General features: G+C 39.6%; 2 protein-coding genes across 5 annotated transcripts in view; both read right to left on the bottom strand.

Annotated features, from left to right (window-relative positions):
- Positions 1 to 13,206, bottom strand: part of ccdc85cb (coiled-coil domain containing 85C, b) — a 45,419-nt gene extending 32,213 nt beyond the window's left edge. For all 4 annotated transcript variants that reach the window (XM_041976243.1, XM_041976244.1, XM_041976245.1 and 1 more), the window contains exon 1: positions 11,733 to 13,206. In XM_041976243.1, the coding sequence (XP_041832177.1) occupies positions 11,733 to 12,447 (715 nt within the window). In that variant the 5' untranslated portion in view covers positions 12,448 to 13,206. The remainder of the gene's footprint in view (positions 1 to 11,732) is intronic.
- Positions 13,207 to 16,328: 3,122 nt separating this feature from the next.
- Positions 16,329 to 24,568, bottom strand: LOC121633911 (cholesterol 24-hydroxylase). Its single transcript, XM_041976242.1, has 15 exons — positions 24,354 to 24,568; positions 24,193 to 24,270; positions 23,973 to 24,054; positions 21,689 to 21,762; positions 21,431 to 21,517; positions 21,138 to 21,276; positions 20,891 to 21,001; positions 20,644 to 20,806; positions 20,323 to 20,388; positions 17,859 to 17,931; positions 17,694 to 17,778; positions 17,436 to 17,546; positions 17,213 to 17,301; positions 17,027 to 17,093; positions 16,329 to 16,944 (listed from the first exon to the last, which is right to left on the bottom strand). The coding sequence occupies exons 1-15, from the start codon at positions 24,491 to 24,493 to the stop codon at positions 16,795 to 16,797; spliced, it is 1,515 nt and encodes a 504-aa protein (XP_041832176.1). The 5' UTR covers positions 24,494 to 24,568; the 3' UTR covers positions 16,329 to 16,794.
- Positions 24,569 to 25,063: the final 495 nt, after the last annotated feature.

The following is a 25,063-nucleotide window of genomic DNA, read 5'->3' as shown; positions in this document are numbered from 1 at the left end:
ACAAAACAAGTCCAAATTGTTAGAATTATGAATAATATTATAATATCAACAATGATACCTTGGTTTATTTTAATTTATTTTAGAGTTACTTTGAGTTTTTAGATTTTCTATATCCAATAGTTGCATAACCAAAGAAAAAGTAAAGGGGTGAAACAGCAACAGTTTCAGTTGAAGTAAATGTTTTCATGTGGTGAAATATTTTATTTTCTAAAAAAAAAAAAAAAAAAAAGCTCTGATACAGGATTCATTCAGTGCTCTACGAGTGCAAGGAAAAGGTCGGCCTTTTAGTCTTTCTTCCTCACCCTAAACCCTAACACAAGAGCAGCTGAGGCTTCAGGGATAGCCAGTTCCCAGCTGGGACATCTCCAATCTCTTCTAATATAAGCTATCCATGTTTTTTTGTCTTCCCTCACAACAATATACTTCAGCTTTATCCTCCTCTCTTTTCCAAAGTCATGCCTTTAGATCTCCTGACCCTCCATAACCCCCCCAAATCTACTCAATTTCCTCTTATTCAGTCTCCCCCTCTTCTACATTTTTCTTAAGAAGAATTTCTCATATTTCCCTGACGGTAACTGATGTGGGCTTCCTGAAAACCTCCTATGTCAGCCTTTCCAGCCCTTTGGTGAACCGCGCCGCCCCGACTATGGCAATTACAACACCAACACAACTTTCATTCTAGTTATCTCATCCAGTATTTTCCAAACGGTCACTTATTAACTTCTGCATGGAAACTGCTTGTGTTGTCCTTTTTATCTCCTTTCACGTTGTATAAACACCCCGCCATGTGTAGCCTGGGTCTTGGAAGATTACTAAACCACTAACACGTGTCACAGACTCCCTCTTCACAGTTTTCCATTTAATACCTACAGCTATTGTTTGATGTACTTGTGCTGACTACAGGGAGAGGCCCTATAGGTAAGAGAACACACATTCCTCTTGAGTGAACACAGTTTTAAAGCCAACAAGTGCAGGTAAAACAACAAGAAGAAAAAAACATTTATCCATCAACATTCCTCTGCAACAGGATTCAACTTGTTTAGAAGTTATGCTAAGAAAAACATAACAAAAGTTGACAGGAGAAATTTGTCAAAAAGTGGGGTGAGAAGTATACAGTGGGAGAGCACATTCTGTAGCTAAAGGAGGTGCCTCTCAGTGGTGAAAGCAGACTACAACACACCCCATAATGATGAATAAAAGGGCATAGTATCCTAGCAACAAGCAAAAAAGGGAACGCAGCTTGCTCTGCAGTGTCCTCTGTTGCTCCTGGATCTTAAACCTGGCATCCTTGCAGAAGTTCCCCCCAGCAACCCTCTCACAGACAGATTTTACCTTCCTCCAAACCCTCGCCCTGCAAAGTCCCGTTAAGATGCCATGTTGCACCCCAATAAAGGCACTTTCATCAAGTGCACATGCCATTTAACACTATTACGTCTTTTAAAAGGGTTTAAGAGAGTGCCTCGGTTTATACGGTGCATACGCCGGGCTACGTGCCATGTATTTAAAAGAGTGGTGGGCAGAGATATAACACTGGATCCTGCTCTCCAAATCCTTTTAAGCCATCCTCTCCAAAACCCTCTTCCATGTTGCAGAGAGCCATAGCAGAGCTACAACATCAATGGTTTAATCCCCTTACATCTTTTGTTGACTGAGAGGAGATTTAGCAAGATATAAAGCGTACATGGTCAGAGATAACACAGAGTAAAACATCTTCCAAAATTCCTCATGGTCGGCTCTTTTTATCTTTTTTATTTATTTATTTTTTTTAATCTCCCCCTGGTTATAATCACAAAATCTGATTGGTGCTCATAAAAACAGCCATGGGTCAAAGAGGATTCATCAAGCAAACAAGTGGGATTTTAAAGAGTAATTTTTCTGTGTGTCTGTATGAGAGGAAAGGAATAAGATTTCAGCCTAATTTCAAGCAGCCATATGTGCTAGTGAAATACCAGTGTTATTGACATGAGCCATGTCTTAACTGTTGTACAGGGTGTAAATCACAAATGTTGATTCAATGTTGACAATATCACAAATTCTGTTTTGGATTTTCAATCTGAATTGATGCTGTTGGGTCAGTGAATCAATGTATAGATACAGATTGATGTATTGTATTATGATATGTCTCAATACCGCCCCTTGCATTTAGATGGTGAGCTTGTTTTCTTAGAAATGTCAGCAATATTTATCTATAATTATTCTGGAGTAAACAACATCAAGTTTTGGAAAGCCTTGGGAAAGACTGGAGAAATATCAAGCCAATGTGGTAGCACCTAAATACACAGAACTACACGGTCAATTGGTTTTATTTACCACTGTAGGAATTGGGCCACAGTGCCTGATCTCACAAAGAGTGCTGTAATTCGTGTCCACTTGCTCTTGAAAATATAGAAAATTTTGTTTAGGGTGCTTATTTCTTGGACGTTTTATAGTCCAAACAAAAACCATTATTGGGGCGGACTAATTACAACTTTAAGAAGTATTCAAAGTATTGACCAATCTCTTAAAAAAATGCGAATGTTGATATATCCCAAGAGCAGCAGCAGAGAAAAAAATGGACAAGATATAACTGCTAGTTGTGTCATCTCCTCTCACAGTGAGCAAGATATAACTGGCTCAATTCGCCCCATCTGACACCTACCCACTCCAAGTGAAGTTAGACGTCCATCTGGACAGAAACTGGCTGCAAACGGAGCAAGAGAGGACGCCATCATGACACTCTTAAACTAAACTCAGTCTATTTTTCAGCTATCAATCTCCACCACATCCCCCTTTTGAAATTTAATCACAGCAGGAAACCAGAGCTAAGCAGCCTGTGTGTAATCAGACATTATCGGTACATCTGATGAACCCAAAAGAGGATCGGAGGGGAAACCCAGAAACATCTCCAGATATTTAGATAATGACACGGACATCATTGGTGGTTGGTAAGACCAAACCCAGTTATCCTCCAATTCCATAATACATCCAGACAGATGAGACGATAAAATGCTTTTTTGTATTTCTATCCCCGTCCCTCAGCTGCCAGTTATTGATTAAGCCTGACAAACTCCTTTTCTGTGAGCTTGCATTTTCATATGATTATCAGCTTTCACAGAAGTGCTTCACATTTGTCACAGTCAGTGGAATCAAACAGCCAACACTTGGTTCAAATAAATAATGACTGATCAGCTCATATAATTTGAGGCTCTGGTAATAACTTTATGATAGAGTTTCATAAGCCTTCTGCTTGTGGCAGAAGAAAGAAAAGACTACTTCAGATGTTTTGAACATATACTCCAAGATCGTTTTTTAAGAGATTGTTCAATCAAGAGAATGCTCTATCCAACCTAAACAGAGGAGCTGATTCTTAAATTTACTCTACTAAGTCCAAACGTTTAGAGACTGACAAGAAATTTGACTTCTTTGCTGAGTTTTTATAACAAAAGGCTACACTAACAGATGGCCTTAATGTAGAGTATTACCAGAAAAAGGAGGAGGCCGGATACCACACACACCATCACCCAAACTCCCCAACTTCTTCCACAGTATCCAGTTTCTGCATTCATCTCACATAATTCAATCTGATTTACTGTCATCAAAATCTTACTGCCTCTTTTCAGGGGAAAAGTAATGAGAGCAAGTTGGTATCCCCGAGTCAATGCCAAACAAAAACAGAGACATGTTTAGCTACTCGGTCCAGCCTGCAAGAGGAAATTAGTCTACAGAACAGCAAAGGAGAGTTACCTGAAACCATCCCCCACCAAAAAAGGAAAAAAAAAAGAAAAAGAAATTCCAGAGGATGGAGCAACAGTGTTACAGACTGTAAAATTCATTCCAGATGCTTCAGCCGAACGTCACAATTCCAAATAATCTCATCCATCTCAGTGGACCAATGCCAGTTTAACTTTTTTTTTCTTTTTTTGCATGCATACCAGTTATGTCTATGAAGCTGTTATCGTATCAGTAACAAAACAAGTGTTTCATAATAACTTTATCACAATGGATTCTGCACATATTCCAAACAAGGATGTGAGTTTTTCAGCCTGGAAACTTATAAGCCATATGGGACCCACTGGGAGTGGGAGCATTTTTAAGCGGTCAAATGTTCAAGAAAGTCGATTTATAACTATTAGACTAGAGGTTGGAGGAAGGTGACAGCGCTGTGTAAACTGAAACAAAGTGAAGACCTGCTGACTCAAGTCTCCAATGTCACAGCAACCCAAACCAAAGAGCTGACATGGAGAAAAATCCAGATGAACGCCCTGTTCCTCCCAGGCCTCGAAAGGAGCTGATGTGCTCTGTCTATGAGCTGCTGACTTCTGGCAACCTGGGACCGTTGTGCTGTTGAAGGTCATCGGGCGTGTTGCACAGACACAATCAAACTGCTGATGGTGAGTTTATGGCACTGCCCCAGATGGGTTTTTGTCACGGTGCCACCTGAACTCGCTCTTTTGAACTCCCTCATGTCTGTCTCATCTGCATCCTAATCAGTTGTTTAGATCTAGTGCCATCTCACATGAAGCATGGATCAATAAGGCTGTTGCCAGGGGGCGCGGTGCCTCTCAATAAAATCAACCTGATTCAATTAAAGAGCAGGCCACCAAAAGATGACAAGCAGGCCACACGATGAGGTGAAACAAGAGTGCACTAAGGGAAAATTTAACCAAACACCCAACAGGTGCAGAAGAAGAGTCAAACATCGGTTCCACTCAGGAGTTGATTCCCAGTTTTCCAAAGCATCTGAATCATGCACCACTGGGCTTATCAATACCTGCATTGGTGCTGATACAGGAAGTGGGTTCTGGCCAACTACAAATAAACAATGTTGGACATGTGCACCTTTTTTGTTGCCGAAAGAGGCGACCCAGATCATGGCTACATTTCATCAAGAAACATGACAATGGCACAAGCTCTAATGTCTGTAAAGACCAATAACAGTAACAGATTATAGAACAGACCTGTGTCCTTATTCAGAGCAGTCTGCTGCCTAATCACTACTCTCCTCCGTACTTGCTGGAGGTCTCCCTGATGGGCAGCTGTAATATATTAGTTTTCCTTTTAATTCAATCCAGTAGCCAAATGAATGGAATAACTTCCATCTTTCTGTGGATGCCAAAGAGTTCATCACTGATGAACTCTGAGTGTTCCTCCTACTGGTGTAAATATCCCTGCTGCATCTCTGACTGTAGGCTATTAACTGCATGTTAATTTAGCAGCTCACCTGTAGCCACAAGTATATAGAAGTGCTTCATTGAGACTTTAATAGAATAAATTTTATTAACAGTGTGTCTGTCAATAACCTGAGTGTGAAGTGTTGAAACAGTTATGTGGGGGCATATTTTGCATTGGGCGGTCTGTGTGCACGCTGGGCCACGTGCAATACAGAGTCTCCAAAATGGCTATTTGGGCTCGGTTTGACCATCCGTTTTCAAAGTCACCAAACTGGGGAATCTCATGTTTTACAAGGTTAAGGAAGGTATGTTACAGACAATTTACTCACACCATATATCTATATGACATTACTGTTGTCATTCATTTGTGTTCTGTTGGTGGTTTTCCTTCCTGCAAGCTCATGACAATCTAATGGTTTCTTTAATTTGGATATTATTTTCTTCCCCAATGAAAGCTTTGATGAAGTTATAGCAGTTGTAAAAGGGTCTAAAATTAAAGCATGTGTGTCTTTCATTTAGTATTAGTTGTTTTGTTATTTGTTATTACAGAGAACTGGGAGCAGACAAAGCTGCCAGGCTGCAACAGCATTAACTGTGTCAATGTAGAAATGTTTATTCAGCACCATAGGAAATGTTTGTGTAAGAAAAGATCAGTTTATCACCTGACAATGTGACAGGTGAATTACTGTCTGCTTGTTAAAAATAACCTATACTCAAGTGTAGTTTCCATATCTGCAGTCTCTGAGAGGTTATAGTGTGACCGAAACAAACCCTCGAGCCCTTTCCTGGCCCCCTGGATACAGTTAAGTAAGACTTTTCATTTCTAAGTTAAAATGTTCTACATTGACAATAGGAGGGAAAAAAACTGTTCTTCTAAAATATATATACACTTTTTTTCCATATTTGAGATAGAAATATATATATTAAGCAAGCAAGAAACACACATTTAAAAGAAGTGACCTTCCTGAGGCTGGTATCATTCTACACGGGTCAACCAGCATGGAGGACAACCATGCCCAAACATATCCCCCTCCCCCCTTACATCTTAGTTCCCTCCGCTTCACCGACTCCGAGGCTAGGCATTGGTGCCGTCCACTCGCCCCACTGATCATTGCTGTCGCCTTGGCAACTGAGCAGCCCAACCCCTCCAGCAGCCTGCTAGCCAACGATCGGAAAAGAATGACATCCACTTAGACTACAGATGTAAATGGGGGAGGAGGACGACACAAAGTTGCTGTCAGAGGTGACCTCACAAACACAAAGCAGCCATAACTTGTAGAGAAACTTATGGCCGCCATAAAAGTCCCAGCGTTGGGGGATTGCATCCGTGAGCAAGTCTGCATCCCTGTGAGCAAGACTCACGCTGCCTCGATAACCTCATTCTGTCGGCTGTGCGCTGCGTTGATGGGAACGAGAGGACAGCGGATCAGACGGCAGGTTTGCAGGAATAATGTGAAAAAAGATGGAGGGAGAGGAAGACTGCAAGAGTGTCGGCCAGGTAGGGAAACACAAAGGTTTAGAAAGTGACCTGCAAGTAGGTTTCATTCATTCATCTTCCTGTTCTTCTCTCCATGCAGTGTCAGTCTGCTGTGTCACAAATAGGAGAGAGACCCACTTCCCCTTTTGTTTATCCTGGAATGTGGGACGTCCTGACAGGCAGGCTTTTCATTGACAGTACGCAGCCGAGAGTTCCCCCTGTGGCTCTTTCTCTTAACATCTCCTCTGTGCATCCATGGATGCATGTTCCTGTTCCATTATCTGTGTTATCAGACCAACCAGGCCTCACACAGATAGATGGCCTGCTGGGAATGTCTGCCTGAGTCCAGAATAACTCTTAAACTGCAGTCGATGAAGTTTCTGCTTACAAGTTTTAACAAGACACAGTGTAGTCTTATTATTGTACTCCTTTCGTTTCTGAGGTTGACTTTGCATCAAGAAGGCATTCCAAATTTATGAAAAAACCCTAAATAATTGAAGAAAGAGTGCATGAAAACCAACTCAGCATCTTGGAACGTGAACATGAGAGTGGACAAACAGGATATCAGCGACCGAAACATCCTATTCCAGCACTGTTGGCCTTTTGTAGACGTAGAGACAATGACTTGAAACAACAGGCGAGAGGAAAAACACCATTGTGCCTGCTGACCCTTTGGTTTCCTTTGAAACATGAAAGAAGCTCACAAAGAGTGACTGGGTGTGACTGACTGAGATTTATTTAAAAATAAACACAAAACAAAGAAAGCTGACTTTGATTCTCTCATATGCAAAACCCTTATAAACAAAACTTTAGAGCAGAACCAAAAACAGTTTTATCGATTGTAAGCTTGACAAAAACACCTCAAACAGAATAGATAAATGTGAACTTTAAAGAGCTGACTAATTTGTGTTATTATGATGGTGGCCAACTGGGAGGGCTGGTTCTACAATTTCGCTTTGAGCTTTTAGGTCATGTCACTCCCCAAGGGTAAAAGAAAAGGAAAATGAAAACCAAGTGAGACAAGCCTATAAATGAGAAAAGGAACGGTTTGCGCTCACTGCAGCACCTCGTATATTGTGACATATGTGTAGAAAGACCAGGTGCTCACAACCCCAGTTTAAACACACCGTTTTATTACTTCTCTTTGAGTTAATTAGGACTAATTTAAACCTAACTTGGGCATAAGTCGATGAGTTTACAGGGTGAGATGACATGTGTTTTTAGGAATACGACCAATTGCTCAATATATGCAGGCAACCTGAGCAAAGGCCATCATTTATATGAACGCCTTGTTGAAGAATGTTAATCTCCTGTGTGAATCACTAACCAATCTGACCGGTTTCTGAGGGCTACGCACAGCTGAATGGACCAACATAATAGGTGGTTATAAGGTCTGAAAAAGAAAATATAAATCTAAAATTTGTTGCTTTTCAGGTAGTTGCAGCAGTTTAGCAGACAAGACAGAGTTCATTCTGTTTATGTAACAGCTACAGTATAATCCACTCCCATGTCACAGCTGTCTGCCAGCTACTCCTCTATTGTTGTTTATATTGCATCAGAGGAATCTGGGTAAGGGGTAATGCACAGTGAGATGTCCATTATCAGGAAGTAATGACTGAAGAGAAAGCCAGAGCCATGTGAGACCAGTAGTTTACATTTTCAAATTAAACTACTGTTTTTAGATGATTTAAATATGTTTCCCCTGGTAACACTTGAGGGTTCAAGAAAACTTTGTTGATTCCAAAAAGACTCCTGTGCAACAGAAAAGTTGATCTCCAGACCGGATTTGGTAAAACAGGAGATTATTTGTAGACTGTTAAATTCATGGGACCCATTAGCTCAGCAAAAAGCCTGATCTTATCTCTGATCTTATCTATTTTAACACACATGTTTTAATCATTCAGGAGCAAGTGATAGCACCTTGCAGCAAGACACCTTAAGATGTTTTTTTTCCTATTCATTTTGAATGCTGAAGCTTAATCACAGTATCTTCTTGTTTACTCTATATCGGACTCTGACATAGAAATGGTTTGCCATTTGTTAAAAATGATCTAAAATTTTGAACTTCATAACAAAAAACATAGTGAGCTTTTACAAAATATTGGTGGCAGCCATTGTGTCACATATAACAATATACAACATATTGCAAAGGTATAATTCTAAATAAATGTTGTATTTAGTTTGATTATTAAATTATTTTCCATGTGATCATTAAATTTCATAGATTTCCAAACTACACTAAAAACTTTATTTAAATGTACACCAAGCCTTCTACAAACAGTGTCCATATTTCCAGGGACATCAACTTTTCTCATTTTAAAATGCACCTAAGGAAACGAATAAATAAAACTTTGCATCTCTATAACATAGGATCCCTGTACAGTTGGAGGAACACCAGATCCTTAAATCCATCTTTTATTTAGTACTTGTTTTATAACCTTAAATAGTCTGCAAGTGTCAATATTTTATGAGAACCAAAAACCCGCAACACAGTGAGGGGTCTTGCATAGATCTTTAAATGTAAATGTACAAGTACCAAAATGTGTTAATGTCAGTGTGCTTTGACAACTTCTCTCTGTCTCTGAGTTGGAGTGCCTTTATCTTCAGTCTTCCTAAAAGCCACTGTCAGCTAAAAGGCCTGGGGAGTATGTGAGGGTCTGCTAAAGGTCAATAAGCATTATTCCAGAGAGGATCTTTATCAGCTCATCTGGACAATGTCAAAAGCAGCATACCCCGCTCCCCCCACCACCACGTCTCGCTCGGCCACTTTGTTTTAATCTCATCCAGCTATCATCAGTTGGTAAGGCACTGCGAGGGGAGTTTAATGCAAGCTCTTTGTGACAGCTTCATATTTCGATCGGCCTTTGACTGGAACTGGGTTCCTTACAACCAAAACTGAATGCAGACTTTGAGAAGCTCATTGCTTTCAGGGAGCCCGTTATGAAACACGCTGCATGGCATTCGGAGCAGCTTTCGCTCATTTGTGCTATTTCTTCTGAACAGAAGTCTTTACTCTAATCACACACCATCCTCAAGTAAACATGCACACATACACAGGCACAAGAAGAGGGGAGGAGAGGTGAGGGAGTGAGGGGGGGTCAACCGTGTCACTGCTTAAGAAATTCAATTAAGCAGACAGCGGGATGTCTCTGAAACCCAGCCTCCATTGAGCTCAATATGCTCTCTAACAGCTCCCTCTTCGGTCCCAAAGCTCCCCAACCAACCCCTTACCTCCATTCAGTCACTCTCCCAACACCACCAAGACCCACTGGGATTCCCTTCATGCACTCATCTCCATTTACCTCCAAAAATGCAGGAATTTTGGAGATTTAGCTTAACTAATCAAACAGGAACAGAAAGGTAAATTCAACAAGAAAGGTTTGAAGTCCAAGCGTATAACTCAATTAACTTGTTAAGATGCAGATACTATACTAATTTCCTCCTCCTCCCCTTCTTCCTCTGTGTGTGTGTGTGTGTGTGTGAGTGAGTGTCTGGCAACCAGACAGATGCTGTTCATTTAGCACTCGAGTGGCAATCCTCGAGCTTGTCTCCTAAACGCCCAGGGGAGCCCATAGCATTTGGACAGCATTAAATAAAGCCACTCTAGACCTCACACCACGGGGAGATCTGACCTTACAACATGGTCACTCCACTCGGATTTCAACCAGTCAACTGAGCAAATCTCTGTTGGTTAAGAAGATTGGTTACCTTCTGGTCTCGTGTGTGCAAGTGCGATTTTTGAGAAAACAGTAAAACACCTCTTTGATTGGCACGCTTCTACATCCAGATGCCCAACATGTGTAGTAGTAAATTATGATCTATGGAGCTTTGCTTTGTTGTTATCAAATGCCCTCTTAGGAAACGTCAATATCCATTCTCTTCTTTTCCTACATAGAGTTGTTTACAGTGATATAAAGGCAGAGAGATTTATGATGGTCAGCCTTGTGTTTGAAAGAATAGCCTCTATCTCATTACCGATGCACTGATTTTAATAATGACTGAAAAAAAACAAACCCTCTCTTATAAATAAAGTGGGCCTTTCCCTACTGATGCATAGTTCTATATTTGCACATCATTGTCAGTGACTAAAACAACACCCCAAAGGGGGCACACAATGTCACACATATGTAGCAAAACAGCAGCTTATAGAAGGCACTAGGCCACTGCAGACACAATAATAGTGATGTTGCATTCTGAGAGCTGAAACTGCCCTAAATGTTAAACGTTAGCTTAAGTGCATGTTTGTGTGCATGTCTGGATTAAGGGCTTCCTCAGCTCTCCCTCATGCATGCTACCACCCTTTTGTATTTTGCTACCTGCACAGTTTTTTTTTGCAACACTAAATTCCAGGAATGTCCGACAGATTGCATGTGACCCATGTGATGTGATTTGAAGCTTGCTTGGAGCTCCTACATGCTGGTGCTGCCGCTGGTCTGTCCTTGTAAATCACGGTAAAAAAAAAAAAAAAAAGTTGCAGCTAGATGAAGGATTTTTCCCCCCCTTCTCCTGTGAAACCGCATTTATTCCTCTTGCCAAACAGATCATGGTGAGCCTCTGTGCTAACTGAACGGGGGCTTAGTGTCCTCGTGTTCAATCATTTCATCCCTGCGTGCAGCTTTCAGGCATGTATTTAGGTCTTACAGGGACATTGATTTCTGGTCCTATGCCATGCATTTCACATAGGCCTAAAGAAGAGACACAAGCGCTTTTCAACTTCCAGAGACAGAAATGATAATCGGAGAACGACCCCGAAAAATTCTGTTTGCCTGAGCCCCATCTAAAAGCTATTAAGTCCACTCTTCCTTGAGAACCATGAGTGCAGTGACCTAAATCAGTAGAGACTCAAATGATGGTTTAGCTCAGGACTGGACAGCCTCTTAAGGATGCTGTGTGTGCATTTATGTGTGTATGTGCCATAATCACCCCAATTAAGACTTTACAGTGAGATTAAGCCATGAACCCCCATGTTAATCCTTCACAACCTGATCAGCATATGTTGCTTGAGAAGTCACAATGCACAGGGTGACTGTAGAATGAAGCCAAAACGAGTCTGTGTGGACAATTTGTTAGTTTCAGTGGTCTGATTGGTGTATAAGATTACTCACCGTTAAGTCCATTTGGGATGCTTCTGTGATGATGTGGCGCTGACAGGTCATCCATAGACCTCCTCATGGTGGGGGCCATCTTACTGTTTTCTGAGGGCTTTTGTATGTGGTTGTGATTGTGGTGATCTGGGCTACCAGCACTACCTGTACTGGACGTGCTACTGCCATCTCCAACATCCCTGACCGTGCCGGTGCCTCCATTCAGGTTGGTCAAACTGGACTGACTGTCTATGGAGCTCCTGGACCCAGCTCCGTTCCTCTCCTCATCCAGCATGAGGATGATTTCCTTCAGTTCAGAGTTCTCCCTCAGCACAGTCTCCTGGTTGGCCTCCAGCTCCTTCAGCTTCATCATGTAGGTGCCCACCTCCTTCCACATGGCACTGGCCGTGAAGCGGCCGAAACGCTGCCACTCCCGGGACAGCTTCTTGCCTTTCTGTCTGTCATCGTCAAGGAAGCAGCAAAGCTCCCGGAGCTCGTGGTTGTCATCCTGCAGCTTCTGGTTGATTTCCTTCAGACTCCGGATCTCGTGTAAGTGCACCTGCAGCCGACGGTTGATGTCCTTCATCATGTTGCCATGCTCAATCATCAGATTCATCTTCTCGCTGTCAACCCTTCTTAATTTCCTGACCAGGTCATCCTTGCTGCACCGCAGCAGCTCCTCGTCCGTCAGCTGGCTCAGGTCATCCTTCGGCCCCTCGGACGGATTTTTAGCCATGACTATCCGGGCTGAATCTCAGTTCGAAAATGTTGTGGCTCGAAATCAACTAATAAAAACTCGTTTAACCTAACCTCAGCCGTGGAATTGTGTTAAAATATGAATACATTGTCTAGTAGAAAAAAAAAAACAAATCTAAAAGTAACGTTGTGATTATTTTCAACAGGCCAATAATATTATTAATGTGATGCGACAGCAACCCGTGCGTTAACTGAATGCCCACAGTAATCTGATTAAAGAAAAGCCTAAGTGGATGTCGAAAACAACTGTTGGTACTGGTACTCACATTCCATCAGTAACTAACAGATGGATTTATATCGATAGCAATTCACAGGAATTCCCATTCAGGTCCTTTTAGTCTCAGACGGCGAGTCCAGTCAGCATAGCACACCGCGTCCTGGAGCTGTGTGTGCCATCTCCGCTGGACGTCCTTTCACACAAATCGTTGGAAAATAAAAAAAAAATCAAAGTATAAAACACAACAACCTGTAAAGTTTATACAAATTAAGCACTAAATAGCGAGTAATCGAGCAAAAGTCCTCCTTGTTTCATCCCAGTTTCCACCGGCGTCCGTCAACAACGATCCTCTTCGGGTAACCTCTTTACTGAGATGGTGTGTTAGTGGACTCTTCTATCCTTTCCACCCAGCCAGCTCAGAATACCACTACACCCCCTCCTTCTTGTCCAAACACTCGGGTTTGAAATCATTCAAGAGGATTTGGCTCAAGACGGCCAATCAAGATGTGGGACAGAATTGGGCAGCAGGTAGATGAAAAGTGCGCTGAAGCCTCACAGGGTGCAGGATCAGCCCTCTTAAAGCGACAGTGCGGCGCGTTCAGGGCGCCACAGAAAACACTGAAATATTTTTATTTTAAAATAAAATAATACCAAAGTAATATTTAATATCCTACATTTTAAAAATACATAGGTTTTCCTTTAACCCGTCTCGTTTATCCATGATTAAAATTTCGAACAAGAACTAGAGTTTGCTTATTTTAAAATATCTACATGGCTGCGTTTGTATAATCTCTAACGACAAAGTAGCTAGACTAAATCTACTGATTTATATAAAGCAATTTTAAAGGGTTGACTAACTATATAATAGCTGTAAATTTTAGCAGCTATTACAAACAAGCAAGTAGGTGAAAATTGTGGTTGTTCTTTATAGTGATCACAGCGCCCTCATGTGTACTGTTAGTAATGTCCAAAACAGCACAGAAGATAAACAAAACATCACTTTTTTTTAATTCAGCTTATTTTCATTTGTAAATAAATAAATAAAATCTCTATTCACTAGTGGCACTAATTCATAAAAATGTTAACTTCTTCCAAGAACACATTTCACAATACCCACGTTTTTTGTTGTTGTTTGTTTTTTGTTTGTTTTAAGGGCATAAAAAAGGGAAGTTTGCAAAATGTAATGTTTTTCTTAGGACAGTGTAAATTCAAAGACATACAGTTATACATTTTATTTATTTATTTATTTTTTTATGTTTCAGTGTTTTAAAATCTCTTGGTTTTTGTCATTCCTGTGTTTGACAGTGCAAATAACTCCACTCTTTGGTCTCAGTGTCCCAGTGTCCAGGATGTCAAAGGTCTCTCAGGGGAAAACCGTGAAATTAAACCATGACCCACTGAGCTCAGTCAGTGTTTATGTGTTGTGGAGCAATTTACTCATAATTATGTCCCACCCACCTGAGTGCAGACCGAGGGCAAAGGCGTAGTAACAGGAATAGGGCATTAGAAAAACAAACAAACAAACAAAAAATATATATAGATAAGAAACAATTATTTTTGTTTGTTTGTTTGTTTTGTTTTTATCTGGAACAGTAATATCAACTCTAAAACTAAAACCTGTCTGGATCCAATATTAGTGGGTTCTTGGAAAGTTTTTTTACATCCTCATAAGAGCTGAACTAAATATCAGAATAAATTATGTCACTTTGAAAGTAGGTAATATTTTGATATTTTCTGTCTTGTTCTGTCATACATGTTATACATTTTTTCTATATTTATTTTTACAGATTTTTTTTTTTTTTTTTAAATTCTTATTTATTAAAAAATGTTAGTCAAAAATATCAGTAAAAGTAACAGGGGCAGATACCTGTGAGAGGTAAATTAGTTTGCAGATGTCATCATAGCTTATGTCCTGTTTCACCCTAATGATATCATCCACCTCCTTCTTCACTCTGAGAAACATTACTAAAGAAACCACTGCTCACCAGCTGTATTACAAACCTATCATGCAATTCATTGATGGTTCTTATTTCTCCAGGATGTCTTCCAAGCTCCATGACACAAAAAGCTAGCTGATTGGCTGTCGTTCCTTGCCCTGAAATGGAGCAATTTTACCAAAACACATGAATTAGAGCTTCACTATAATAAAGCAACACACAACTCACACCAAAGTGGCTGAATTTATTGTCATTACAGGACAACTGCCTGCTGGCTACTTAACCTTTTCATGCATGTCCACCTCAGTGGACATTGATTTAAAGGTTATTTTCTGTGCATAAGTGGTGATGATATAAATTATATATATATATACACCCACACCCACACACACACACACATATATGTATATATATATATATATATATATATATATATATATATATATATATATATATATATATATATATATATATATATAAGATTAAGATTTATAGTTTTTTAAGCATCACTGTACATGACTATAGATGTAAAATACTGTATGTGAAAAAAATGCAGAACTGCTTTCTAAAAATGATTGCATCAGAGGGTTAAACTTAGACTGTGTAAGAATTATGTAGGGGCAAAGATGGGCTTAGCAAGTGGTGAATGGACGGTGGCCGTCAATGGTCAAAATGCTTCCAGACATAAACATGTTTTCATGTTGTCACATGTTTTTCACATGTTGTCAAAACTGTGTACATGTGCACTGTTTTCTTCTATGTGCCTTATCTCAATCAGTGCTTTAGCCTCCATCAAAGCTGGTACCACAGCGTTAAGGCTCAGAGAGCTCTCACTTCACAGAGTTGTTTGTCCATTCAAAGACACCGTAGTAAACATAGTGGTAAAAATATTGTAGCTTCCATGTTTGTTGACCCTCTGCACGTAGATATACGGCTCGTTGCAAGAGAATAAAAATATAACAGGTATTTATATGAAGTGATTACATACCAAGAGAAACAGTTTTAAGCTGGCCTGTACCATTACACTTACTGTTTTTAGAGCATCTCCTGATTTCCACTTTTCACATAATGGTACCATCCTAGTCTGTCCTTGCATGTGATTGGCTGAATGGTGTACCTATCAAAATGAGGTCTAATTATATGATGAGAAGCCTATTTGTGAGGGACAAGTTTTAAGAATTTTACAGTATAGCACAACTACAACTAGTGAAAGCAACTGATTCTCAAATATCCTAACTATAGACGTGCATCTGCAGTGGGACGGGGGAGAGTTTTGACGGAGATGCTGCAGGTCAATGATGACGAGAACAGGTGCAACACTCTTGGTTTCTTCAGAGATACCACTCCTCTCTGTGGTCTCAAACTCTCCTGGTAAGCACCTGTACATGAAGACTGGGCTCCTGACTAGCTGTTAATCATATAAACACTCCAGGGATCAAATTCCACATTGTGGGCCAGAGTTCAGCACAGCTCACACAGAAATAACACAATCTGTGTGCCACAGTGAGTAGAAGTGCTAACATTGAATCATTTAGACACTTTGGAAAAGTTTGGCTGTAGAGAGAAGTGACGCCCCGCTCTGGCTTCTTCTGACCAGCTTTTCCAGGAAGCCATGAGGTGGAAGCTGGCATTAAACACACAAGCACAAAAACATACAGCCAGCTTTTTGGTTCTGTGAATTCGTATGTTAGGAATATTTGTATGACAAAGCTTACAGACTCAAGCATTTCAAAGCAGCAGTACGACACATTCAGGGTTCCACATTCACAGAAAAAAATGGAAATACATTCATGTAAAATTATGACAACTGTATTAAAATATGGCTAAGATGCCACATATTACATAATCAATTGATAAACTAAAACACATTTATTTTGAAATAGTATTGTGTAATTTATTTTTACATTACCTTTATGTGTAGACCATGTACAATAGAAAGTTGTCAAATCTCATATTTAGTTACAGTTTATTTTAATATGCATAACAAAAAGATATTTATTAGTTATATATTAGTTCAAAGCTGATGAAAAATGAAAAGATTACTATTCTCAAGTTTAAGTAAAGTGTATAAAAAGGAGTTTAGCAACATTAGTACTTAAGGCAGGAATAAAATCAGCTAGTTTATGAAGCAATATGATTTCATGTTTTATATGTTATGGTGTTTTAAAACCTCTTAGTTTTTGTAATTCCTGTGTTTGACAGTGCAAATAACTCCACTCTTTGGCCTCAGTGTCCCAGTGTCCAGGATGTCAAAGGTCTCTCCAGGGACAAGGGTGACATTGAACCTCTGGAGCAGCTTGGCCATCACCACTTTAGCCTCCATCTGAAATCAAACCATGACCCACTGAGCTGAACCTGCATTTTATATGCGTTGTGAGTCCATGTGTTTATTATGTCCCACATACCTGAGCAAAGTTCTGTCCCAGGCATGAGCGTGGACCGAGGGCAAAGGGATAGTAGCAGTAATAAGGCCTTGGAAAAAACAAAGATAAGAGACCATGGTTTCATTTTTTTTACCTGGCACTGTAATGCCAGGTCTGTCAGACTAAAATTAAACCCTGTCTTTTGTTTTAAAAGTGTATTTTACTTACTTGGGAGCATCTGGGTGAAATCTGTCTGGATCAAATGTAAGTGGGTCCTTGAAGAATTTTTCCATCCTCCCACTCACATAAGAGCTGAACTAAATCCCAGAACAAGTTGAAACATTTTTTCACATTAAGATCTTGTATCAATACATCAAACATATCAAACATATAACTAAGACACCTGTTTTCTGCCGTAACGCTTCAACATACACTCACACAAAATACTCACAATAGAGGTAACTCCCCCAGGTATGCGGATACCATCAATGACTATGTCTTCCATGATATCACGGGACGTCCCTGGAGCTGTCGGGTATATCCTCAGAGTCTCTTTTAGTACCTTGAAGAGGGTTACAAAATGGAAGTTTACATGTTGAATTAGCAGTTTATTCACAGAATAAACACATCAATGAAAACATGTTGACAAAGAAGCAGGTGAATGATCCTGGTTTAGCATGTTTGTTATAAGAAGAAAGGCTGACTTAACCTGTGAGAGGTAAATCAGTTTGCCGAGGTCATCGTAGCTTATGTCCTGTTTCATCCCAATGACATCATCCACCTCTTTCTTCGCTCTGAAAAATAAACTACTTGAGAAACTACCGCTCCCCAGCTGTATTACAAACCTATCATGCAGTGCATTGACAGTTCTTACTTCTCCAGGATTTCAGGATGTCTTCCAAACTCCATGACACAGAAAGCTAGCTGATTGGCTGTTGTTTCTTGCCCTGAAATGGTGCAAATTTTACCAAAGCTGAATTACAGCATCATGTTCAAATGAAGCAACACACAACTCACAATGAAGTGGCTGAATTTGTTGCCACTAAACCAAAGAAGTGTACTCACATACAAGTTAGTCTCGTATGGTGATAAGTGATAAAAATGACTTATCACCAGACTTTTGGCACATTTTGGAGTTTTTTTTTTTTCTGTTCAAGACGTTTACATCCTTCCTTGCTCTCCAGTCAGCTCACTCTCTGATTGGCTACATTCCGTTCCACATCACGATCCACGAACTCATCAGCTTTCCACACACACGTGAAGATTTTTAGTCTAAATATTGAACATGTTCAATACTTCTGATTATTGGCCACAACCCGTTTCGGAGCCAATTGTCAGGACAAATTTGCTCTTAACATACCTCTGACAAATTGATAATTTTATAGTAAAGTCTTATAAGACTCGAGATAATCGGGGGTTTGCCATCCTTGGTCAGGAATGGGTAAAATCAGGACAAAAACAGCCCGATAATCTTTATGTGTGTACCCAGCTAAAGGCATGGTCAAGATAAGTTGCTGAAGTTTGAACGGAGCATCAGAATGATGAAGAAAGAGGATTTAAGTGACTTTGAATGTGGCATGGCTGTTGGTCTGACTATTTCAGACTGCTGACTAATCTAGTGGGGTTTTCACCCTCAACCATCTCTAGGGTTTACGGAATGGTCTGAAAAGAGAAAATATACAGTGAGCAGCACTTTTCTGGACCAAAAAGCCTTGTTAAAGTCAGACTGGCAGACTGGTTGGAGATGACAGAAATGCAACAAAAAGTCAAATAACCACTGTTTACATCCTAACAATACAGAATACCACCTCTAAATGCAAAAACACATTAAACCTTAAAACAGATGGGCTACAGCAGCAGAAGACCACACCAGGTGCCACTCCTGCTACGATTCGCACAGACTCACCAAAACTGGACAATAGGAGATAAAAAAATAATGCCTGGTCTGATGAGTCTCCATTTCAGCTGCAGAAGGCAGGGTTAGAATTTGGTGGAAAGAACATGACAGCATGGATCCATCGTGTCTTTTATTAATGGTTCAGGTTGCAATGGGGATTTTCTTGGCACATTGTGGGTCTCTTAGACTGAGCATGGTTTAAACACCACAGTCTACCCAAGTATTGTTGCTGCCCATGTCCATCCCTTTAGGACCAGAGTGTACCATCATCTGATGATGCTGTCAAGTAGCTTTGATCCAACATTTTTTTTTACTTTATATGAAAACATACCATTTCTAACTATGCTTTAACATGTTAATAATCATTAATGTTTACTTGTTTCCACCAACTTTTAGGTTGCTTTTGGTGGCTTTTGGTGAAGATTTAGACTTTCTGACAAATATGCTGATTCCGATGATGGAGTGTACCATCATCTGATGCTACTTCCAGCAGGATGAAGCACCATGTCACCAAGCTCAGATCATCTCCACCTGCTTTCTAGAACATGACAATGAGTTCATTGTACTCCAATGGCCTCCACAGTCACCTAACCTCAGTCTAACACAGCAGCTTTGGGATGGGATGTGAGATTCTCCTCATGGATGTGCAGACGACCAGTTTGCAGCAACTTTGTGATGCTGTCATGTTAATATGGAGCAAAATCTCAGAGGAATGTTTCCATCACCTTGTTGAATCTATGACACTAAGAATTAAATCTATTCTAAAGGCAAAAGGGGGTCCAACCCAGTACAAGCAAGATGGACTTAATAAAGTAGCCAGAGACTGTAAATACTGTAAGTTTTCTTTTACGTTTTGCTCTGTTACATACATTTATTGTTTGTTTTTATACAAAACATTCATTTCAATTCATTTTGGAAGGCAACAAATAAATGAACGCCACGACCCCCAAGATAAGATTCATTGGTGTTCACGACCCCCACCCCCACACAAAAACTTAGTGATTAATTGTGTGATCTATCAAATGGGTCATCTTGCAGCTTCCTCTAAATGTAAGGCTGAAAAAACTGTCAGAATCGTCATAAATAAGGAGGATAAAGTGGTTTTTGATGGTTTAGTGCCGTGACAAGGCCCCTACAGCCCCCAAATCAGCTTCTCACGTGGAGATAATATGGAGATAATGTCAAATTCAGTTTTTTTATATAGCATGTGTACTAACTTGTTATTTATGAGTTAATGTGTTAAAAAATTAAGATGCTCATTTAAAAAATGCATATCTTCACTAATTGTTTACTTTGACAGCCCTTGTAAAAAATATCAAATTTGTTAGATAAATGTAGACTATATATTTTTTTAAATTATCTGGTGACCCCCATGAAATTATTTTACCCCCCCATTTGAACACCACTTATCTAGATAGTGTAAGTTAATTATCAAACTTACCCGCAATGAAGAAAGTGACAAAATTGTCCAACATGAACTCCTCATCTTCTTCAGTCATGTTTTCCTCTTAATACAGGAAAATGCACAAGTTAGCCATTTAAATCTCTGAAACTAGAAACTACTGAAAGTACCGGTCTTCCACATCTACTACACTAAGAAAAAAAATGCACAAACCACATTACAGCTGTATAAAACCCTACATACTGAATCTGTTTACTAACAAGAAGCAATAAAAACCTACATGAAGAGGTTCTGAGATGCATCCAAATAATGCTGCATCATAGATGTTTTTTTTTAATTTCCCTCCCTTTTAATACTAACCTGCAGCAGCAGTTTTGATGATCATTGTGAGGATGTCTTTGGGGACATCTTCACCATTCTGTATGGCCATCTTTCTTTTCTGGATCCACTGAGCTCCAGTTGTACGCAGCAGGGTGCATGCTTCCTTTACTTCATTAATGAAAGGTCTGTTCTTTGGTTTGAACTGGAATTACAAATTTAAAATGTCACATTGCTGATAATAAGGTTTTAATTTGCACAAACTAAATGAAAGAAACCACAGTAATACCTCAAATAAAATGTCTCTAATATAGTAAACCATCCCTTTCAGACACATCTCGATCGCTTTAGGGAAAGGTGAGCTATTAGTCAGGAGGTCTAAATCCACACCAAAAGCAACCTGAAAGTTATCAAGGAAACAAATACGCATTAAGGTTAACATGTTAAAGCATTGTTGAAAAAGAGACTTCATCACAATGAAGTAACAAGTGTTGGATCAAAGCTAGTTTGGAGGAAAGCTGGAAAACTGACTTTACCTTGGCAATAACATCCATCGTAACACAGTTAAAAAGATGCAGCATGTTTGCCTCAACATTATTATCAGCAATGTCTCCGAGTTTATCCATCAGTTTATCTGCTCTCTCATTAAAGGTCCCCATTAGACCTCTGAGATACCTGGAAGAAATGATTATTTCAGACAAAGTGACAGCACATACCAGCAGAAGAAAAAGGGAAAAGTTTCCAGAAAACCTACACAAGATCTACAATTATTTGCCACATATTATCCAACAACAAAAAAACAAAAGAAAACGAGAAACAAATTACTTACAAGCTGCTGAATGCTGGGTCCATGATCCGCCGCTGCTTGTACCACAGCTCATGATCCTGTGCTGTTACAAGGCCGTTGCCAAGGAATCTGAAGAGATGAAGGGTAAATACTCTCAGAGGGTTGTAAAAGATCTCGCATCACAAAATATGTCATTTGAACTCAAACTGAAATTGTATAGTAGTCTTTATTATCACTGGAGCAGTCTGACAACATGGTTCATGATCATTACATTAATGAATCTGATATTCAAATAACTACCTTTGACCAAACAGGTTAAAGAGTTTCTTATAGACCAGCTTATCCTTGGGGTACTTTGGGGACATCAAGATTTCCTGAAATCAGAACCATTAAAACACTGAATAACCAAATAGGATTTAATGCTTTGTGCATATTTCTGATATCTGCTGTGTGTATACAGTTAGGCCCAGAAATATTTGGAAAGTTACACAATTTTCATAGCCTGGTCTTTGAATTTGATTAACAGGAAGCAACTGAGATGCAACTGAAGTGCAGAATTTCAGGTTTAATTCAGGGAATGATCAAAAATTACCCATCTTTACAAAAAGTCTAATTTCAGCTCAAAGGTAAAATAAATAAAATGTTTATTTTTAATACTCTGTTGGGAATCTTTTTTCAGGTAGTGACTGCCTGAAGTCTGGAACTCCTGGACATCACCAGAAGCTGGGTTTCCTATTTTGTGATGCTTTGCCAGGTCTTTACAGCAGCCGTCGTTATTATTTTTGGGTCTTTTTGCCTTAAATTTAGTCTAAAAGAACAATGCCTGTTCGATTTGTTGAATATTCCACCTCTTTGCCTTAAATAGACTCTGAGCTGTTCTTGCAATGTGTTTTAGGTTATTGTCCATCTGAACTGTGACGCCTCCTCTAATTAACTCTACAGTATTCAGCTGAAACTGAGCAAACAGCATTTCCCTATACACTTCCAAATTAATCCCGCTGTCCACAGTGATGAAATAATTGGAAAGGGTCACCTGCACACTACCAAATGAATAAAAACGCAACACTCACAAATGAATGTTTTTAGGTTTCTCTCTCAGGTGAGTGTTTTCAGGGGAGCCGAGCTCGCCTTAGTTCCTTCGTAATCTGGACCCTGTAAAATGTTTATTTGGCCACTCTAAATATTGTCTAATATCTTATGATGGATTTTTTTTTCTCTTTTATTTTCAAGCCTAAGGATAGTTTGTTTCACTTCCACTGGAAGCACATTTGAGACCGCATGTTGTGGGTTCACAGCAACAGCTTGCAAATGCAAATGCTACAACTGGAATTAGCTGCAGAACTTTTACCTGCTTGATTTATGGCAGATAATTAAGAGAACAGCTTATGAAGCCCAAGAAATAGCTTTGAGTCAACATAGTAAGAGCTGTAAATCCTTAACCTTTATCCAATTTAGATGTGAATACCCTCAAATTAAAGCTGAGACCTAAATCTGCACATTAAGCCCATGTTTATATATATATATATATATATATATATATTGTGTGTGTGTGTGTGTGTGTCAACATATATAGGTACAGAAGCTGAGAGCGGCCGTGCTTAACACTTTTTCTTATCTTTTAGTCATTATCAAGAGAACAGTTTTCTCATGATAACAGGATCCTTTATCTTTTTATTTCAAGAAAACAAAGTTTGCTTTCCGGAAATAACAAGATGATTAAGGCAGGCTCAAAGGTAGGAGGTTACTGTCGATTACACCTGATTTTACTGATCAAATTAGACCCCATTGGGGGGCGGAGGGGCTACAGTCATGGTGTAGCCTATATATAGAAATAACAATATATATAAATATGTATAAAAACAAATGTAAGTCGCTTTGGATAAAAGCATCTGCTAAATGACTGTAGAATGGAACTGTAGAATAGTATATGTGTAATCTGAGAATAAGCTATTGATAACATGTAATAGACAAGTCGCAATTTCAGCGTTTGTAAGACTTGATAGAAGTAAAATCTGATGTACTGATCAGTGATGGATGTTCCTACATCTGACATCAGCTTGCGTCACTCCGATAACCCACCAGTTGAGGTGTTGGGACAGAAGAAGAAGGCCAGTCCTTCTCTACACAGCCCCACATCTCTCCTGAACACTGACAGCCCTGCAGTGTGACGGAGAACCATCGCAGGTCTCCGATTCATGCATCAGTTAGACTGGAAACCAGCACTGCACCACAAATACTCAAAAAAATTCTATATAATTTATTAAAAAAAACATACTTTTTATGTCTTTATTTGGCCTATTAACAACTAATATGTTTCTGTGGGGAACCTGTGTGGAGTTTGCATGTTCTCCAAACATGCGTGGGTTCTCCTCCCACAGTCCAAAGGCATGCATGTTAGGCTGATTTGAGTCTCTCGCCGGAAGTTAGTGCGAGTCTGATTGAATGTTTGTATCTCTGTGTTGTTTCTTTAATGGACTAGGAACAGCTGCAGCCCTGTATTTGCATAATCCGTTAGCTCGAGAAAACTGTTAACAACAAAACAAAATGCTTTTTGCACTCTTCTGTTTGTTCAGCAGGTGTTTACCTTCGTCGCCTCTGGACAGGAAACACACACACTAACGTAATGCAGAACGTTTATCTTGAAAACAGGTCCGTAAGTCTCGGCCCTGTGAACAATGTGTTATATTGATTCGTTAATGGCACAACATTTGTTATCAAGATTAACGATCACAGAAGTTTACACAAACTGAATTCAAACCAAAACTTTTTACCGAGACATTATAGTATTTATCGCTTTAACTTACCACTCTAGAAATTTGTCGTGAATGACTTCGTCTGTTTTCATTGCACTCAAAAACGTCGCTGCGTGTCCCAGTAAGAAACTGCGGGGAGAAAGCGGAGAGTAGCAGATGACAGTATTTTAGGACAATCATAAGACTAAACAGTAACAACTGTCTTGTCTTACCTGTCTCTCGGTGGTCCGGGTATGTGGTCATATTTCATATGGATGTACTTTACATACAAACAGTAACAGAGAAAAGCTGCGACAAGGAGAATTATAAGCGCCTTAGCGCAAAAACTCAAAAGAACAAAGAAAACGGCCATTTTCGTAAAAGTAAGTCCAGTGGAGAGTAACGTCAACTGCCTCCTTCCTAGTTCAGAAATATTCCTCTCTTGGGCGATTGACGTCAGGGACGGGTCTAGAAATTTTTATGGGGGGCAAGGCAAGGGCACCAACCCAAAAGGGTGGGACATGTAAATGAGACCTTCTAAATAAATAAATAAGAAAGTCTCATATTTCAGAAATGATTAGCTGATTATTACAACTAAAATGGTCATCTAATATATCTGATTTATATCATTCTGCTCTTTGGGGACCTTGGGGAGATTGACTCTACAGTCTGTTGACTGGTTGAAAGAGTCTTTCTGTGCAAAGGCACACAGAACAAAGCAGCAACAGGGGAGACCTGGCTTTTCAGGCCAGACCCCAGAGTCCGGAATGACTTGTCCCTGTCCCTCTGTGTGGTGGACTCTGTGGACTCTTTTAAAAAGCATTTGAAAACTAATTTATTCAGGAAAGCTTTTTGTTGATGGTTATTATTAATTTCATAAATTAAATATCTTGCTTTATTGCACCCATTATTTGTACAGCAGTTTGTGATTTTTATCTGTGAA

Source organism: Melanotaenia boesemani, chromosome 22, assembly GCF_017639745.1.
Source record: "Melanotaenia boesemani isolate fMelBoe1 chromosome 22, fMelBoe1.pri, whole genome shotgun sequence".
NCBI classification, from domain to species: domain Eukaryota; kingdom Metazoa; phylum Chordata; class Actinopteri; order Atheriniformes; family Melanotaeniidae; genus Melanotaenia; species Melanotaenia boesemani.
Note: the sequence above shows the minus strand (reverse complement) of the source record. Positions and strands in the feature narration are given on the sequence as shown.

What these genes read in the sequence shown, in the direction of transcription:
- LOC121633911 (XM_041976242.1), bottom strand. Translation starts at nt 24,493, where the DNA reads ATGGCCGTTTTCTTTGTTCTTTTGAGTTTTTGCGCTAAGGCGCTTATA. An exon ending in CACGACAAATTTCTAGAGTG is followed by an intron (nt 24,055 to 24,192) that starts GTAAGTTAAAGC and finishes CATTGTTCACAG; the next exon opens with GGCCGAGACTTACGGACCTG. An exon ending in TGTCACTTTCTTCATTGCGG is followed by an intron (nt 17,932 to 20,322) that starts GTAAGTTTGATA and finishes GCACCATTTCAG; the next exon opens with GGCAAGAAACAACAGCCAAT.